Genomic DNA, 17842 nt, shown 5'->3' with positions numbered 1-17842 from the left:
TAGGAGTAGCTGTTGATTTGCCTCATGGCTGGATAGATAAATGTTTAGATTTTTACAATTATTTTTTAACTGAACATCAAAAGCTTATTACGCGGAATCCCGATCAGACGTTGGTTATGCAGTCAACACCAAGTCGGCTGGTGATGTGTATGTGTGTGTGAACAACAAAGGAACAGAAGGCGACTTATTAATAAGAATCACATGCCAAATTTCTGGGAACCCGAAGAAGTCGGAGTTCGAGAAGAGAAAACAATAGAGAGAACAATGATTCCCGATTTCTTGGTTGACAAGTCAAAAAAAAAATAAAAAAATTGAGAAAAGGAAGCACCGCCCATCCATGACCAGACAGTTAAAAAGTTTCCTCCGTCTACGGTAATGTGAAGAAAGGGCGACGTTCGCTTCTGTTCGGTTGCTCTTAAGTCTTCACGCCCTTCTATATATAGATATATTCGTAACAATCCCTAGGAAACCGTTTTCATTTTCTGCAAATCTTCTTCTAGTTTCGTCTGAGATCGAAGCGGGGAAGGGAACAGAGTTCTGAACGATGCGTGTCTTCTCCTTCTACGAGAAAGCTTCTCGAGCTTTTCATGACTATCCTTCGCTCTCTAAGCTAATTGTTATCTTCACAGTCAGGTCTTTTATTAACTTCCTCTGTTTTATCAATCGAGCAGTTTCTTCAAGAAGATTTCTGACTTTGTCTATTGTTACTATTGTTATAATGGTTCTTTTACTGAATTTTAAGAGATTTTTGGGCGTGAGAATTGGCTTCTTTCGGATGGAAATTAATGCTAAATTTGGATAACTGAATTGCTTCTTATTATGTAGTGATCATAGTTGTTGATGTGTTATGAAATGACAATCTCGTGGTTTTAGTTTTATTTGTTGAATGAATCCTGCAGCGTAGCTTTGTTTGATCTTAATTGAGGATTCAACTTCCATTTCTATGGCTAAAAATGCTTTATTTTTTGAGGATGTTGAGAGTTAATGAAGTTAAATTTGATGAATTGGTTGAGGTCCGGTAACGGCAGGAACATAAATTTCAATCAATTAGTTATTCATCATTTATACATCAACATACCTTATGTTGATTATTTATACTCCATAGATCTTGGGACTCTGTGTTAGATCAGTCTGTATCTGCAATGAATACTATAAGTTATCACTCCATGGATCTTGGAAGTTGGGGTGGGCCACAAGTAGAACTACAATGTGATTGCACTTGTTCTCTAATCCTGTTTATAGAGATCCTAATCCGATTCAAGAATGTAACTGGATATTTAAATTTGCTAACAGTTTAGGGGCTTAATCCTGGCTTACTGTAGCAGTGTGAGTTTGTGTGACTTGAATTATTATAATTGATAGACAACTTAAAATAGATGAACTTAATTGAAGGAAAACAGGGGAAATACAGCAAGGAAACAGTAAAACAAGGAGGTAAGAAGACATACTCTGTTTGGGAAGTACCTTACAATACCATCTTAATTAATGCTCCCCAAAATCCAATGACAGTGACTACATGTGCATCTGTACAAAATTAGTCAAAGTTTCAGCGGGAATCAACTCCAACTGAGAAGGACTTCATGACATGATAAGAAAGCTTCATATTGTGGTTGCAGCCAAGGACTCAAGTATTAGGATCCATTTGACAGGGTCCTGTATAGTCCTAGCCTTATGTTCTCTTATCTGAGAAACATTTTTGCATAAAAAACTCTTACCTTATACATCCTTAATACAGGGGACCACTTAGTGTTGAATGTTGGACTTTTTTTTTTTTTTTGGGTTTTTTTTTTTTTAAATTAATTAATTAATTCTATGAGTGCATCCCTTTTGATGCTTTTCTTGTTACATTTTTTAATCTCATTTCTCTTCCTCTCTGACATGTGCTTGATACATTGGTTATTGCAGTGGTAGTGGTCTTGTGGCTTATTCTGATTCAAAGTCATCATACCATATTGAAAATAATGTTGATTCATCTCATACGGGCTACAAGAAAAAGAAAGTGGTGGTTCTTGGAACTGGTTGGGCTGGGATGAGTTTCTTGAAAAATCTTGATACTTCCAAGTATGATGTTCAGGTGGTGTCACCTCGTAACTATTTTGCTTTTACCCCTTTGTTGCCAAGTGTTACATGTGGGACAGTGGAAGCACGCAGCGTTGTTGAGCCAATCCGTAACATTATCGGGAAGGTAAAGACACATCATATCTGAATGATATTGCACTATAGATATGTTCAATGGGACAGTACTCATTTACACTATCTTCTCTAAGGTTATATTTTTTCAATTCCAACCCTCACATAATCATCACTGTTTTCCAAGCATTACTATACTGTTTTGGTTCAGCCATGCAATCACATTAAGATGGCAAGACACTATAGTCAGAGTAAACCATTCCTATTATAGGCATTTGTTGAGTGGAGCTTTATGTGGTATCTTAATGCACAGCCCTTTGTACTTCTATCAGTCCTCTTATAGGCTGAATGGCTTTGCAATCATGTGATCTTTCTCATGCAAACATCATTGATATGAGGTGTCACATAACTGACCATGAGAAATTGATACGGCAACAACTGGCCACATGAAGATTTAAAATTTCCTAATGAGGTAATTAGTATTAATAAAGCATATAGTTGTATGAGTACTATATATGCTATATTGCTATCTGCTCAAAAACCATTTACATCAACATTGTAGAAGCGTATGTATATGCAGCATATAAATTTACTCACTTCTACTTTGAAAAGAGTGATATTAAATGTATTGGCATGTCTGTTTGCCGAGGTAAACAACTTGCTCAGTCCCCTGCTCTTTCATGTATTAAGCTGTGCTGTAGGTTACCATAGTACAACACTATGATTTCTTGTTTGGCTTCTGCTTGACTTGTTTATATAAAGAACAAAGAGCAACCCAGTGCACGAGGCTCCTGCTACTGCAGGGTCTGGGAGAGGCAAGTGTACGCAGCCTTACCCCCTACTTCGCAGAAGAGGTTGTTTCCAAGTTTAAAACCTGTGACCCAACTGTTGCATAGTGCAACTTAATTGTTGTGCCACAGGCTCGCCCATTGACTTTTTTATATATGAGTAATTATCATTTCAACATGCATTTTTTTCACAGTATGCTTTAACACAATGACTTCCTGTATTTTTCCATATCTTTGGCAGAAAAAGGGAGAAATTCTATTTTGCGAAGCTGAGTGTACCAAGATTGATGGACCAAACAAGAAAGTTCATTGTCGGTCCATTCAAAAGGAGGGTTCAGACGGGAAAAAAGAATTTGTTGTAGACTATGACTACCTGGTGATAGCCATTGGAGCTCGTTCCAACACCTTCAACACACCGGGTGTTGAGGAAAATTGCCATTTCTTGAAGGTAGCATCCCTAGGTTGAAATGACATTATATGTTTTATACAGTTATGGAAATGGAGGTTCTATTTGTGATGCTTTTATTGAATTGGAGCTCTGAAAGACATCAAATTTTGATGGATTTCCACAGTTGTCAGTGCGGATCCTAACATCCATTTTACTTTCTGCTTCTGCATTTGTTGTTTGGTGAAACTTCGTCCTCTTTGTAGAAATTTTGACAGAAAATTTGATAGTGATGTTGTATTGTCATTTTAATAGGATTTAAGTGGCTTATTGCTTGTCTGTATAGCACTTCTACTTCCATTATGTTCATCACCATTGCTTTTTTCATGCAGGAAGTAGAGGATGCTCAAAGGATCCGTAGAAGTGTGATTGATTGTTTTGAAAAGGCCAGTCTTCCTAGTATAAGTGAAGAAGAGAGGAAGAAAAATCTTCATTTTGTAGTCGTTGGAGGTGGCCCAACGGGTGTGGAATTTTCTGCAGCGCTTTATGACTTTGTCAATGAAGATCTAGTTAAATTGTACCCCAAGGCCAAGGAACTTGTAAAAATAACACTTCTTGAGGCAGGAGGTCATATATTGAACATGTAAGGAAGAATACAGTATATTTCTAGTTATCATATTTGTCAATCATCCAAGTGCTTAATCTCATTCTCTCTTTTTCTGCCATGTTATAGTCAGTACTGATTCTAAGCAGACATTTAACTATGATGAATCTTGATATCCACCCTATTTATACCAAAATCTCACAGGATTTATACCGGCCGACAAATGAAACATTCAGCTTTCAGGAGTCTTTATTTGAATACCTAGTTGTGACCCTACTGCCACTAATTTGGCTTGGAAATTTTATAGGGATCTTGATTTGACATTTAACCTCCGGAATTCTCAGGTTAACTATATTAGATGAATTTCCTTGGTGATCAAGTCCTTGATTATTGGGCAAATTATATTTCACCCAATCCTCAATTTGGTAGATGCTGTCTCAAAATGAAGATGATTTGTGTTGTCCTTGAAACAAAAATGTGGTATATATATACAATTACAATACCACATTGCTGAAGTATAATTTGTGAATAAACAGATTTACAACCATACAAAATGAAAGACATGCTTCAAAGGAGAAGTTTATAGTAACTTCTGGACCTCTAGCTAACTCCCTCCTGAACCTATTTTTGTATTATATTATTTATTCCTCGTCTTTTGCCATTTCTAGCCTGTTGTCTTTTGTTGAATTATTTCTTTTCTGTTCATCAACCTTGTTGTGATGCCTCTAGAACTCCTAATTTTGCAGGTTTGATAAACGGATCACTGCTTTTGCTGAAGAAAAGTTTGGAAGAGATGGTATTGATGTGAAAACAGGATCAATGGTTGTAAAAGTAACTGATAATGCCATTTCTACTAAGGAAATGAAAACTGGGGAGATTTCTTCTATACCATATGGGATGGTTGTTTGGTCAACTGGAATCGGGAGTCGCCCTATCATAATGGATTTTATGAAGCAAATTGGTCAGGTTTGTTCATTTGGACCCTATGCAACTCTTTGATCTTCTACTTCAATTTTATTTTTACTCCATTTCTTTATATTTTTTCTGGTTTTTTTTTTATTGACTAGTTACCATTTGGATTTATCCATATTGATGATAGTTTCTTTTTGGATGTCGTATCTTATATTAACAAAAATCTATTCTGTGAACACAGAATAATAGGCGTGTTTTAGCAACTGATGAATGGCTGCGTGTCGAGGGATGTCAAAGCATATATGCACTTGGTGATTGTGCCACTATAAATCAACGCAAAGTCATGGTATTTTTTTCATCCTTTTATTGGTTTCCCTTTTTGTTCCCCTCCAAAAGTAGGTTTTAAATGGACCGGTGGTTCAATTTCTGTTTATATATGACTGCTTTCTTAACCTATTAGATATATTTCATTGAAATGTTTTATCATTCAAATTCAAGCTGTGGAAATCTGTTCTCTTATGATGGCATGAATTTTTTTCTGCTTGATTTAAGTGACAGTGATGGCTGAGTTGCATAATAGTTTGTTTTTTTCCCCCGAGAAAAGGTAAATTAGTCACAATTGAACTCAGAAACCTGGATCCTTTGTGCCAAAATTATTGCATTAAAAGTGTCCTTAAAAGTAAGAGGACTGTATGCATTAGCCAAAATTCTTAATGCTTCCTGCTGTGCTGTATCAACACTTTCTTCATTTATAGGCCAAGAACCTCAGGCTGTCCAGTGCAATTTGTATTCAAGTTTCGTGCTTCATATTGTAGGTGGATCCTTTCAATTACCATATAGGATTTTTAGGTGGATTTTTTGCTTCATTTTACTTTTCATTTAGCTTGTGTGCTACTATTGTTGGTTATATTGACGTTCGTAAAACTGAATCCTCTATTTTGTTAGCCCGGCCTTGAGGTTATGGGTATGAACCCATGTACCAGAAGTCAAATGAATACATATAATGTGCCTGTTGTTTGCTTTTGTGAAATTGTAGTATTAATTTCAGATACAAGGTGCCACTAATCAACATAATCGATACAAAATCTCTCCATTGTGTGAACTTAGAAATATTGAGATTCTAATATAATTTGAAGTTTAGAACATGTAATTGGATCTGGATAGCAATATAAGTTTGAGCAATTCCTATTTTCTGGTGTGCATATTGTGGCATTTGCTACTAGACATAAGTCCAAGGACTCTGTATGATGTAGGGGGTTCCTAGGTGACTAGGTCTCCTACAAGATTAACTAACTAGGTAGGATTAACTCAAGGGGCTTAGGTAGATAGGATAAAAAGAAACTCAGCAAACAAGATTAAGCATGCAAGATAAAATGAGACTAATAAACAAAGTAGCCAAAAGCAATAATAATCTAGACGGAAAAACACATAAATTCTTACTTAAGTTTCAAGTGGGGACATGGGGAAGGGAACAAACGACATACGAATGTTAGGTTCAGCACAAATCAATCTAGACACCCAAATTAGATATGCAAACAATCAATGTCCTCTAGCAACCAACTAAAATAGAAAATCAGCAAGGTTTTTTTTTGAGATATAACAGTGACGAAACGACTTAAACCAACGGGTAAAAATAGGCATAAACAAAGGGCAAAGGCTGGTTTCAATGTTAATGGGCTGCAATATATAATAGGGATTAATGGAGTTCGGGAGGGTTTAGTTTAATGTTTTACCATGCTGCTGTCCAAATCTGAGGAGAAAAGAAGAGATCAAGGTCCTCCAAAATAAAGAGATGCAGTCCACCTTTAGTTGAAAACAAGTCCAGCTGGTTGTATAGAGATCCTCAGTATTGTCGATGTAGCTTGGTGAATGATGTTGGGGCTCTCAGCAACTCATGGATAGCAAATACAGCCAGTAATCATCCATTCATTGAAAGGAGATCAGCACCAGCAGAGAGTAAACAGCAACCGAGAGTAGCAACAGCCGAGGGTAGCAGCAGCAGTATGTAACAGCAATAGTGAGTAATCGCAGCAGTGTGTAGCAGCAGTAGTGAGCATCAAAGGGGAGATCAGTAGCAACAGTTCAACATTAAGGGGAAAAAAAATACAGCAGCAGCAGTTCAGCCTCAAGGAATATAAAACAGCAGCAGAGAAAAAAAGAATGGAAAAAGAGAGGGAGGCGAGACAAGAGAGAAGAGAGAAGAGGGAAGGGAGAGCCGAGAGACTAAAGAGAGGAAAGAGGCGAGAGAGAAAGTGAGAAGACGAGATTGAAAGAGAGAGAGAATCGTGAGAGGGGTGGGGGGCCTTGCTCTTGGCTGTTTTTCAATTCACATTCATTGAATTAAACAATGGCCAATGGCCAATGGCCTTACACTTAAATAGAATAAACTTCCAAAAATAAAAAAGATATTTAGGAACTCAATTGCTTGAAATAAAAAACTACCTAATAGACCAATATAAAGAAGTCCTAGTTTCCTAATTGTGTAAGACAATCAAATATCACTAGATTTAAAGCAAAGTACTAGAATCAAATAAGATTTTGTGGGGTCCACAAGATCCACTGACTGGGAGGACAAGGGGGCAGCGCTGGAAGGCTGGTTCGACTCCTCTCTTTCCTTCTTCTTTCTTGTTTTTTCTCTTTCCTTCTTCTTTCTTGTTTAATCCTCCAACCACAAAGATGGACCTGGTCGAATCTTCTTCTTCTTTCGACTGTACACCTTGATGTCCCCATCACTGTATCAGTTACCTTTTAGAAACTTTTGCCATGCGATGATAGTGGTGAAGAATCTTCAATAGAAATCAGGAGTACTACTCTCCAAAGATGCAATTAGGAAAAAGAAAAGAAAATTTTTAAAATTTCCTTGGATAACATATATTTGTTGACAGAATCTTCAAAACATGAGCAGCTACATGAAATCAAACCTAAACAATATATTTTGTAATTTGTAATTTTTTTGAATTGTAGAATCAAATTACATTATTGTCATATGGTATGTTAATTGTTTCCTTTTCAACTTTCTTTTGGGAAATTTGCATCCAGGAGGATATTTCAGTGATATTTGATAAAGCGGACAAGGACAAGTCTGGTACTCTAACAGTTCAAGAAGTACAAGATCTCATTGACGACATTATAGTCAGGTATCCTCAGGTGGAACTTTATTTAAAGAATAATAAGATGAAAAATATTGTACATCTGTTAAAGGATTCGAAAGGGGATGATGAAAAGAAATCCCTTGAACTGAACATTGAAGAACTGAAGTCAGCTCTATCCCAAGTGGATTCCCAGATGAAGAATCTTCCTGCAACGGCGCAGGTGAGCTTTTGATTAACTGGTATTGTTCTTTTACCCTCTGATGACATCTTTCTAATAAATTTCTCATTAAATTTCCTCCTCATCTTATGGTGGTTTTCCAGGTTGCTAGTCAACAGGGTGCTTATCTTGCTAAGTGTTACAATCGTATGGAAAAGTGTGAAAAAAATCCTGAAGGTCCTCTCAGGTTCAGGGGAGAAGGACGCCATCGGTTCCGTCCCTTTCAGTGAGTTCAACTTCATTTAGAGGCTCCTTATTTCTTCATTAAGGCTTTGTTTGGTTTGCTGTAAAAATTTCCAGGGGTATTTTCTTTTGGCTTCACCTGTTTCTAGGTGGAAAAAAATAAAAGAAAAACTGCATAGAAATAAAAAACTATGCAATAACAGCAAAATGACCTCAATTTGACAATTTTTAAGTTACAGACATACATACCCTAAACCCTGCAGTAGTGGGAACCTCGTGCATTGTGACGCGCTTTATTCTTTTAAATTCCAGTAGCTTGGTAGCAATTAGTTACTCATCTGCTCAGCCATGTAATATTATTGAGAACTATGAGTTTTCCAGTTATCTGCATAGATGATTTTATCATCAAATTGAGTTTTCTTATTATGTGGCATCTTCCCTAAAGGTACAAGCATTTGGGGCAATTTGCTCCCTTGGGAGGAGAGCAAACAGCAGCTCAGTTGCCAGGGGATTGGGTTTCTATAGGTCATAGCAGCCAGTGGCTTTGGTATTCAGTATATGCCAGGTAAATCTTTCCTCTCTCTCTCTCATGTGTATTATGTGAGAAAACTTGGCTTATCTATGTGGCTATTAGCAGCAGATAGTTGATCTTGTTTATTTTCTTCATTCAGTAAGCAAGTCAGTTGGCGCACAAGGGCTTTGGTTGTATCTGACTGGATGAGGCGATTCATTTTTGGGAGGGACTCAAGTCGCATCTGAGGCACAATGAATGCTTATAGACAACCTTCCAGCTTATACTTTACACTATACACAGCTTGCTTATGCAGATGTCTTAGGCCTTTGTTTTCCACTTTTCCAATTGGAGTATGAGAAAAATGCCATTTTTTTTTTCCATTTCAGTTTGAACATTCTTTTTGGGATTCAATATTTTCTGGTCAAATAGTGTAGATTTTATTGAAAACCATCATAGCTAAGTGATTCTTTTTATCAATAAAATAAAATGACAAAGAGTGATTTCTTCATTTTACTGTAATATTTGGCACAATTTTATTTTGATCAACTATGAACCTTATTAAGCCTGCAAAATGGAAGGCCTACATAGAAAGCCAGCACAGCATCCAATTATAAGTTCTTGCTTTCTTGGGTGGACCTACTACTTGTGTAAAATTTTTAATGTAAGATGGTTCTGTGGTTGCAATAGAAATAAAAGGAAGTGAATTCTGTCGATCCCACTTTCGATTCGGGTCGATTTTTACTGGATTTCTAGGGTTAAGACTGATTCTGACTGAATTGAAATGGATGGAAACGAATCCCATTGCGGTGTCCACTTACTTGCACCTTGCTTACAGTAGTTGCTGGTTTTGATGGTTGAACTAGGGATTTCTCTATTTAGTTATTGGGCAAAATATCGCTACCTGGTCGTGTGACTTTTACACCATCATGGGGACTTATGAGAATGTGCACGCGGGCATCAACATGTTAGTGATTTTTTTATTATATAAGAGGTAGGGTGGTAATTTCATGTACTTGTATGTCTGGCCAAGGAGTATGGTGGTTGGAGTATCATAAACATGCGTGGATACATGCCAATACAAATGAGGGTATTTTTTAACAGCCAGGAGACTCACTTAACTATGCTAGGCAATTGTTGTCACGAATGAGGGTATTTGATTGAATTAAACTCTTGAAATTTGACATGTAGCAAATCTAGTCCATGACTTCTCTATCTACAGTCAAAAGAGCTATATATCCAGTCCATGTGTTAATATTAAAGTGGGCATGTGGGAAAGATTTGTACCACAAGCATGTTGGAACCCGTTTTCTGCAACTTTAAATAAAAATATAAGGAAAAAAAATTTTGGCATAAAGGAGAAGGCTTCACCATGCCATGTAAGAGCACCTAATTTTGATCATCTATGTTTTTCCATGATACAAGAAGAAGGCTTTTTTCACATAGTTAGATTTCCCTTGTGGTGAAAAAAAAAATTCTCCCTAAAAATAATAAAATGTTTTCAAAATAATTTGAAAGTGACTTGTAATTGTGTCTTTTTCAAATAGACATGTAGAATAACCAAATTTATCCAAATTGAAAAAAGAAAAAAAAAATGTGTTAAAATTAAAGGGAAAAAGCTAAAATTACAAATTATTTGAGACCTCAAGATGATTTAAATAAATTAATTAATTATAAAAAATAAATAAATAACCCTTTGCCATTAGTTAGCACGACACATAAGCTTTTGATGGTAGTTTGTTTCTCACCAAAGTAAAAAAACAACTCAGCTTTATCCGAACTAAATGGGGTGGGTTTACTGGAAATTCTATTTGTGGTCATACTTGATATAAGGCCTCGGCTATACATCATGTCCCTTCTCACTTCTCCTAGGGTCATTTTAATTTTCCCCTAGCTCTTTTAGTTCCTTCAATATGAATTAAATCACTCTTTCGCACTGGAGTATCCAAGGCCTCCATTAAACATGGTCATGCCACTTTAAATGATTCTCTCGTGGCTTATCATGCATAAGAGCTACCCTCAAACCAATTCTAATAATATCATTCACTACTTTATTTTTCTTGGTTTTACCATACATCCATCTCAACATTGAATTTATCTACATGACGCTTATTAATTGCTTAACATTCTACATCATACATCATTGTCGGTCATATGACTTACCTAGGATTTTTTTTTTTTTCTTTTAATTCTCCTTGAATCTTTATTTTCTGTATTACTTTCTTTATTTATGATTGAATCCATTTTAAATACTATTTTTCAACGACGAACTAAACTAATATTAAACCAAATTGATTCATTATGATTGATTGATTGACAGGGCCATTGAACCATGATCTCTAGTGGGATAAACTTGTTTAATTTCTGTGCAAGAATCAGTACATTTGGAAACCTGGAAAGCACAAACTGAATGGTTAGAAGTTATCTTCAACATCATCATCCTAACAAGTGGGGCATTTACTTGAGCCTAACATGACTGTAAACTTAGAAACCAGCAAGAGCATCAGAACAGATAGGAAAGAATGATTGGTGAACATAGTTGCTTAATTTACTCCTGGCCATGGAAGTTGATCTTTCCTCTTAGTTATTTACTAATTGGTGTAGAAAATTTGAATGTTCTTTAGATGGGACACAGGTTTTCTTGCATGCAATGACATTATAGAAACAAGCTATGCATAAGCATAACAAATGAAGTGGTTATTCCCTGTTTTTGATAGACAGGGAAGTGATCATAAAAATCATTACACAAGCCACAAGGAACGCTTTGTCTTAATATTCCTAACACCAAGAAATGACCCATTCATCCAACATTATATTTAGGGCTGTCAAGTTAACTGCTCAATTTAACAAAAAAAAAAAAAAAAAGAGTTGACTGCTCAAGTGGTTGGGGATGTTGTCTTAGGATGAGGAGTTGAGTCAAGTACATGTTGGGCTAAGATGGGCCACGCCTCATTTTAAGCATAATATTGAGCTGTCTACTATGGTTCTCAATCCTGGCCAGAGCAGAACTTGTCAAAAACATACTCATGACTCGTGTATCCAACTTAGACAACCTGAAGGGGGTAGCCGAGTTGATAAGGGACCTTTACCTCAAGAATCACTTTTGGTGAAAGTTGAATGGTTCTCATTCAGCCTTGGTATGACACAGGCCATGCGATTGTGGGGTTAGTATGGGTTTGCGGGACTAGTCAAGCGGAAGGTCTGGACACCCATCGTTAGCCAGAAAGAAAAACCCAACTTAGACCACTGATCCTTTAGGCTTCTATTTGGTTGCAAGAAAAGGGCAGTGAAGAAAAATGAAATAACTTTTGATGAAAAAAAGAAGGTTTTGTAATCATGATTGTATTACTTTATTTAAACTCTTTTTATCTTTCCACCCTCAAATTTTTTTTTTCACCATATTTGGTAAATATAACTTTTCAATGTAAAATTATTTTATTTTCAAATAAAAAGAATTCTATTCCAAAATAAAGTGAAATTTAATAATCAAATTTTGTATGTTTTGAAGTTAGTTATACGTCAAGCTAAGTAATGATTTAAAAAAAAAAAAAATCACTTTTATATTGATTTGATTTCACTTCCCTTCCCTTCCCTTTCCTTCTATTTCCATTGCGGCTAAGTGGAGCCTTAATTATGTCGGGCCCTCTAAAAAGCATGATAACCAATCCTAGCCAAATTGCTCCAAGTGGGTCTACTCTTAGCAGACTATGACAACCAAAACAGCCCATACCAAGGTACCGTTGGCATGGATAACTTGGACAAGATGTGGCAATCATGGTTTAAACTTTAAAGAATCGGACTGGAAAATGTAATTCTCAAAATCTATTTTAGAAGCATGAATTCTTCTTTATTTTTCCTACAAATTAAAACATAAATAAATAAATCCTCTTTTATTTTCATCTTTTACATTTTCCTCGGTTATTTGAATAAATCCTTAGTTTTTTTTTTTTTAACCAAGATATCCTAACCAACTTACACATGAATAATATATATATATATATACATAATTTGGTTGACTGGGGGTGGGAATAAATTCAGAGAAAAATAAAATAAAAATCACAGCATTAGCACTATGACCTGATTTCTTGAAGAACATATAAGATCTAGTAAGAAAAGAGAAAACTGCAGAAGGAAGGCATTGAAGAGAAAAATAATTTATGCATGTTGGTCATAGTGGCATTGCTTGGAATGGTAATGTCATTTTCATAATTATTGGTTATAGTGGAAAATGTGATTATGACACTTTTTTGTAATTATTTGGGTTAAGTACAGGGGTGATGGCATTTATGTAATTACATGTTGTAGTAGTAAGAGGTGATTTTGCTCTGCCAAACGTTGTTTCTATTCTTTTTCCTTGTCCGATTACTTCTGAAACATTTTTACCGAACATTAATCTTCGACTAAAAATCAATCACGGAATATAATAAAAACAGATCACTTCTGAATCATTCTCCTGGAACAAAAATGCAACTCAACTCAAAACTAGGGGAGTCAACTTGTTAATCTTCTCCCCACACCCTCTCCCAAAAAAAAAAAAAAAAAAAACTTGTTAAAATCATCTCAGTGGGCCTTATTCATGAGCCCAAATTAAATATTATGATCAGGAGCCAGAAGTTGGTCAAGGCCTTCAAAAGGGTATTTGGAGGCCCATTAAAGTGAAAGAAGATAGTCCATTGGGCTGGTTATTATTGTTTGTAGGGCCCAAAACCAATTTAAAAGTCTTAAACATCCAATCTCATGGATAGTCTCTTCGGAGCATGGTTTTAGTATTCGGGAATCGGATCGGATTGCTTTCGGTCAATTACCAATCCAATATCGATCCATGGATAGTCTCTTCGGCCTGTTTCGGTTTGGATCGGACATGTATATCCTTTTTTTATTTTTAAAAATCAATTTTTCCCTTTTATCCTTGATCCACACAGCGATACTTATATGGGATTGGAACGGATGATACGGATCCGATCCGATCCAATTACTTAAACCATGCATTGTTTTTTTCTCCCACCGTTTGATTTCACCTGATGAGGGACCTGCGAGTGATGCAATCGGAAAAGTCAACCATTTTCCTACAATGACGGCATTCATTGGACGACACACTTGTCTATCCTTATCCTAAGTCCCACCTGATCTTTTATTATGGTGGTGTTGTAGATTGATTGTGAAATGTAGACCGTCTATGTTAAGCAAGGTTCAAGTAAGCAGAATCAGCAACAGAATTTCGATATTGATATTTGACCAATCTTGCATCGGTGGAACAGTTCCTGGTAAGAGTAAATTTATGAAAAACAAAAAATTAAGATGAAACCCTCTCATGCGATTTGATACAGTTGATACATATTGATATTAGAAGAGACCGATGTATATATCGATACCAATATTTAAAACCATGTGCTGATGTGCTGCAAGAGTGCATGACTTGATCGGAAATGTACGCAACCACAAGACCAAAGGCTTGAACACTAAAATTGATGATTGTTTCGGGTAAAGGAGGGGTATTACGGAAAAGCCTTCAAATAGGGGAATGTGTAGGGGATTTCCGTATAGGGAGGGGGTGTGCAATTTCATTTTTGTGTTGGCGTCGTGGGGATCTTTCCCCCTTGTTTCTTTTTATGAATACCTTTTTATTATTCCATTAAAAGATAGCTCTCTATAATTTGAAAAAGTGTGGTATGGTACGATTCGATCAGTTGCAATCTGTTGGATCGATCCAACTTGTTAAGAAAGGAGTATATATTTGTACATCGTCTTGTTAAGAAAGCAAGCGAAATTTGGGGGTTTTCGTATTAGATTTTTTGAGCAAGAGTTTATTGATGTGATTAGGGTGTTCTTGAGAGATCTCCACTGTATCTTTCTCCTAACATAGTGAATCATCTTCTTCGTCACTTGAGGACAGCACACCACATCAGTGTGTGAACCTCATTAAATCTCTGTCTTGCGTGAATCTATTTTACTTTTCTTCGTTCTTCTTTAGTGTTTATTCTAGCAAAATATCTAATTTGCCACTTGGCAAAATTTGATCGAGTTCAACTTTGACATGTGAACAAAAGACATACATGTCAATCTCAAAATTTGAATCCAGTTTGATCTACCATGTGACTGATATTTAGAACCATTTAGATAAGCTTTAGGTCAGTCCAAACAATTGGAGTTTTATTTAAGTTAAATTAAGGGAATAATTTGATATCATTTTAATATCAAAATGTTACTGTATTCAAACCTAGAGAGAGAGAGAGAGAGAGAGAGAGAGAGATTGGATAATGATAGGTGAGGGAGCAAAAAGGGGTTTGAAGAACATGGGGTTTCCTATTGTTAGCAGACAAGGCAGTAGGAGTTTAGTCCACTCAGAAATATATGTAGTAGTAATAGTAAGGATCATCATCTGCTTATTAGCTTGTTGGTCCGAGATGAGATTTCTTAGTATTGAGAGGCTCTACTTATTCCTTTTTAGATTTTAATTTATTGGAAGTGACTCCCACCTCCTTATGTCACGAACATATCATTATTTATGGGATGATGTCTTATCCGATGTTGGATCCATGGGTTGCCCTTTCAAAACCGACTACCCTCAAACCATAAAATCCACCATCCCCTCCCCTCCCCTTTCTTCCCTTCTTTGCACTGTCATTGATTTTCTTCACACACACACACACAAAAAAAAAAGTCATTGATTTTGGACCAAGTATTCCCACGCCCATAGCCAACATTGAAAAGCTTGAAATCTACCTTATCAATAATTTTTTTTTTTTTTTTTTTTTTTCTAGTTGTCTCGCCATCATCGACCTTTGCCAAAGATTTTTGGGTGTTGGAATTGATCTCTCAGTAGCCTTCTTGAAGGACTAAGCCATTAAAATGCACAAAAAAAGAAAAAATAGAAGAATAAAGGTGAAATAAAAAAAAAAAAATGCATGGAGTGCAATATGTGGGTCCCACCAACTTCATTTTCCCATCTCCTTTTTCTCCCTGAAACAAAGAGGGCCTAAGAAAAATAGTATTTTCAAAATTATCAATAAAGGATGAGAATTTATTGATGGAACAAATTTTTTTGACATAAAAGGATGAGAGTTTATTGATGGAACAAAAGATCACATCCTATAATCATGTCACTAATTGGCGATGGATTATTCTCACTTGATGGCTGAAGAAAAAACTTTTGCCTAGTAAATATATTAATTTACCAAGAATTATAAATTGTAAACATTTCATTTTCTTATCATGAAAGGATGTACGACGATGTTGATTTGGTGCTTGAGAGTTGTGAGAAAGTTCGATTTTATGATTTGAGATGTTTCATGTAACTTTAGATGTGTGGAATCATTTATGTAAAAATAACTAAAATGCCCTTATAGGGTTGATTGGATGAAAAAATAGTCAAATGAATTTAAAATTTATCCAAAATTTTAAAATAAAATGATTTTCATAATCAACATCCTTATACTAACAAAAAAGGTTCAAAATTGTTCTATTTAGTGTTTAGCCCCTAATTTGGAAAAGATTATATTTTAATCATATGAGACTTGCATTGAAGGTAATAATCATTGACCAAAATAGTCCTCAAATTTTAGAGATTTTAAAAGTATACGAAACTAGCATTAAAAGAAAAAAAAAATTAGTTGCTACCTAGGCTGCAACCCTTGCTGGCAGCCAAAAATTTGGAATAATTCACTTTCAGCCCCCTTAGCATTCATAAATACCTTCTAGGTTTTATATTTTTCAAAATACTCTTTAAGATTTCATTTCTTTGGCTGTCATAGGAGTTACAGCTAAATTTTATTTGCTTTAAAATGCCTTTTAGATTATTAAATTTCTGGTAGTTGAACAAAAATTGCAAATTTAAAAATTTAATGAACTTGGATTTGGCTCCTCCCCTAATCGTTGCTCACCTAGGTCGGCCCATAGTTATTTGGGCAATCGACATGTGTCAAGGTTGACATGACACCTCTATTCTGGGCAATCAAATTACAATCATTGAATTAGAACCTGAACACATGTCGATCGCCCAAGTAACTATGGCACGACCTGGGAGATCAGCATCAGTAGAGAATTCATTGGATTACGTTAAACATGTTATGGTTTGCCCAACAATGAAATGGACTAAAAGTATGTGAACTAGGGAAAATCGATGCTATGTGGGCCTTGGTGTTCGCTATACCCTAATACTCCTTATGTGAGTTTTCGTATTAAAAGCCAATGAGAGCTTAAAAACTGTATATTCTCCATTCAGACCCATCAACCACGGTTCTAATCCATACCCAAAAAATGGATCTATATGTAGGATAGATGGAATTTTTATTCCTCATTTATAAGTAAGGGTGTCAAATGGGACGATTTTGAGTAATTGGGATGGTTTCTTATCAATTCGGGTCCCAAGGGGGCTAATCTCAGAACCTTCACGTTTATTAGACGGTCCCAAAATTAAGATTTGATCATGTTTTAATAATGAGACTATTCGTTTCGGTTTCTTAATGGTTTTCAACACTCAAGATCCCAAGTCAAATATGTATAAAATTCATAAATATACAAATATATTTCCCACACATAAAAATAAATAATTATAAATTCTTAAGCATAAAATAATCAAACATTAGATTCTTAGCATACAAACACTCAACTAATTCTTTACCCCCAAACACCCCCCCCCCAAAAAAAAAACCTCAACTAGCCCAAAATTTACATTTTCAAATCACAAACACCAAATCAAATTCAAATCTCAAATTATTTCCAATAAAAAGGTGATTGTAGTAGTGATTTGATATTTTAACATGGAAAGTTAGGGATGAGACTACTGTAAATTTTGGGATGAGATTTCAAAGTGGGGAGGGGGACAGCCACATCTCTAGTAGAAATACTATTCCAATAGTCTCATTCCTCAGCTTCCATGGTAATTCCATGATCACTATGTAAGTAAGTCTGTAAGTAAGTCTGTATCAGCTCCTCACATGGGACAAGTAGGAACATATCTCCACCCTCCATAGGATGTAGGTTCTACTCGCTACAAATGGGTCCCATATCCCATCAAAAGG

The 17842-nt window shown here is 35.7% G+C and overlaps 1 protein-coding gene across 1 annotated transcript; it reads left to right on the top strand.

Moving 5' to 3' along the window:
• Positions 1-313: 313 nt before the first annotated feature.
• On the top strand, positions 314-9333 carry LOC122093176 (external alternative NAD(P)H-ubiquinone oxidoreductase B2, mitochondrial-like). The gene is made up of 10 exons (XM_042663455.1): positions 314-633; positions 1906-2185; positions 3160-3366; positions 3696-3946; positions 4654-4873; positions 5061-5165; positions 7859-8131; positions 8233-8354; positions 8757-8876; positions 8983-9333. The coding sequence occupies exons 1-10, from the start codon at positions 545-547 to the stop codon at positions 9068-9070; spliced, it is 1755 nt and encodes a 584-aa protein (XP_042519389.1). The 5' UTR covers positions 314-544; the 3' UTR covers positions 9071-9333.
• The last annotated feature ends 8509 nt before the right edge of the window (positions 9334-17842 follow it).

The sequence above is a fragment of the Macadamia integrifolia genome, chromosome 11, assembly GCF_013358625.1.
Source record: "Macadamia integrifolia cultivar HAES 741 chromosome 11, SCU_Mint_v3, whole genome shotgun sequence".
Taxonomy (NCBI): domain Eukaryota; kingdom Viridiplantae; phylum Streptophyta; class Magnoliopsida; order Proteales; family Proteaceae; genus Macadamia; species Macadamia integrifolia.
The sequence above is the reverse complement of the archived record's forward strand: the minus strand, read 5'-3'. Positions and strand labels throughout refer to the sequence as shown.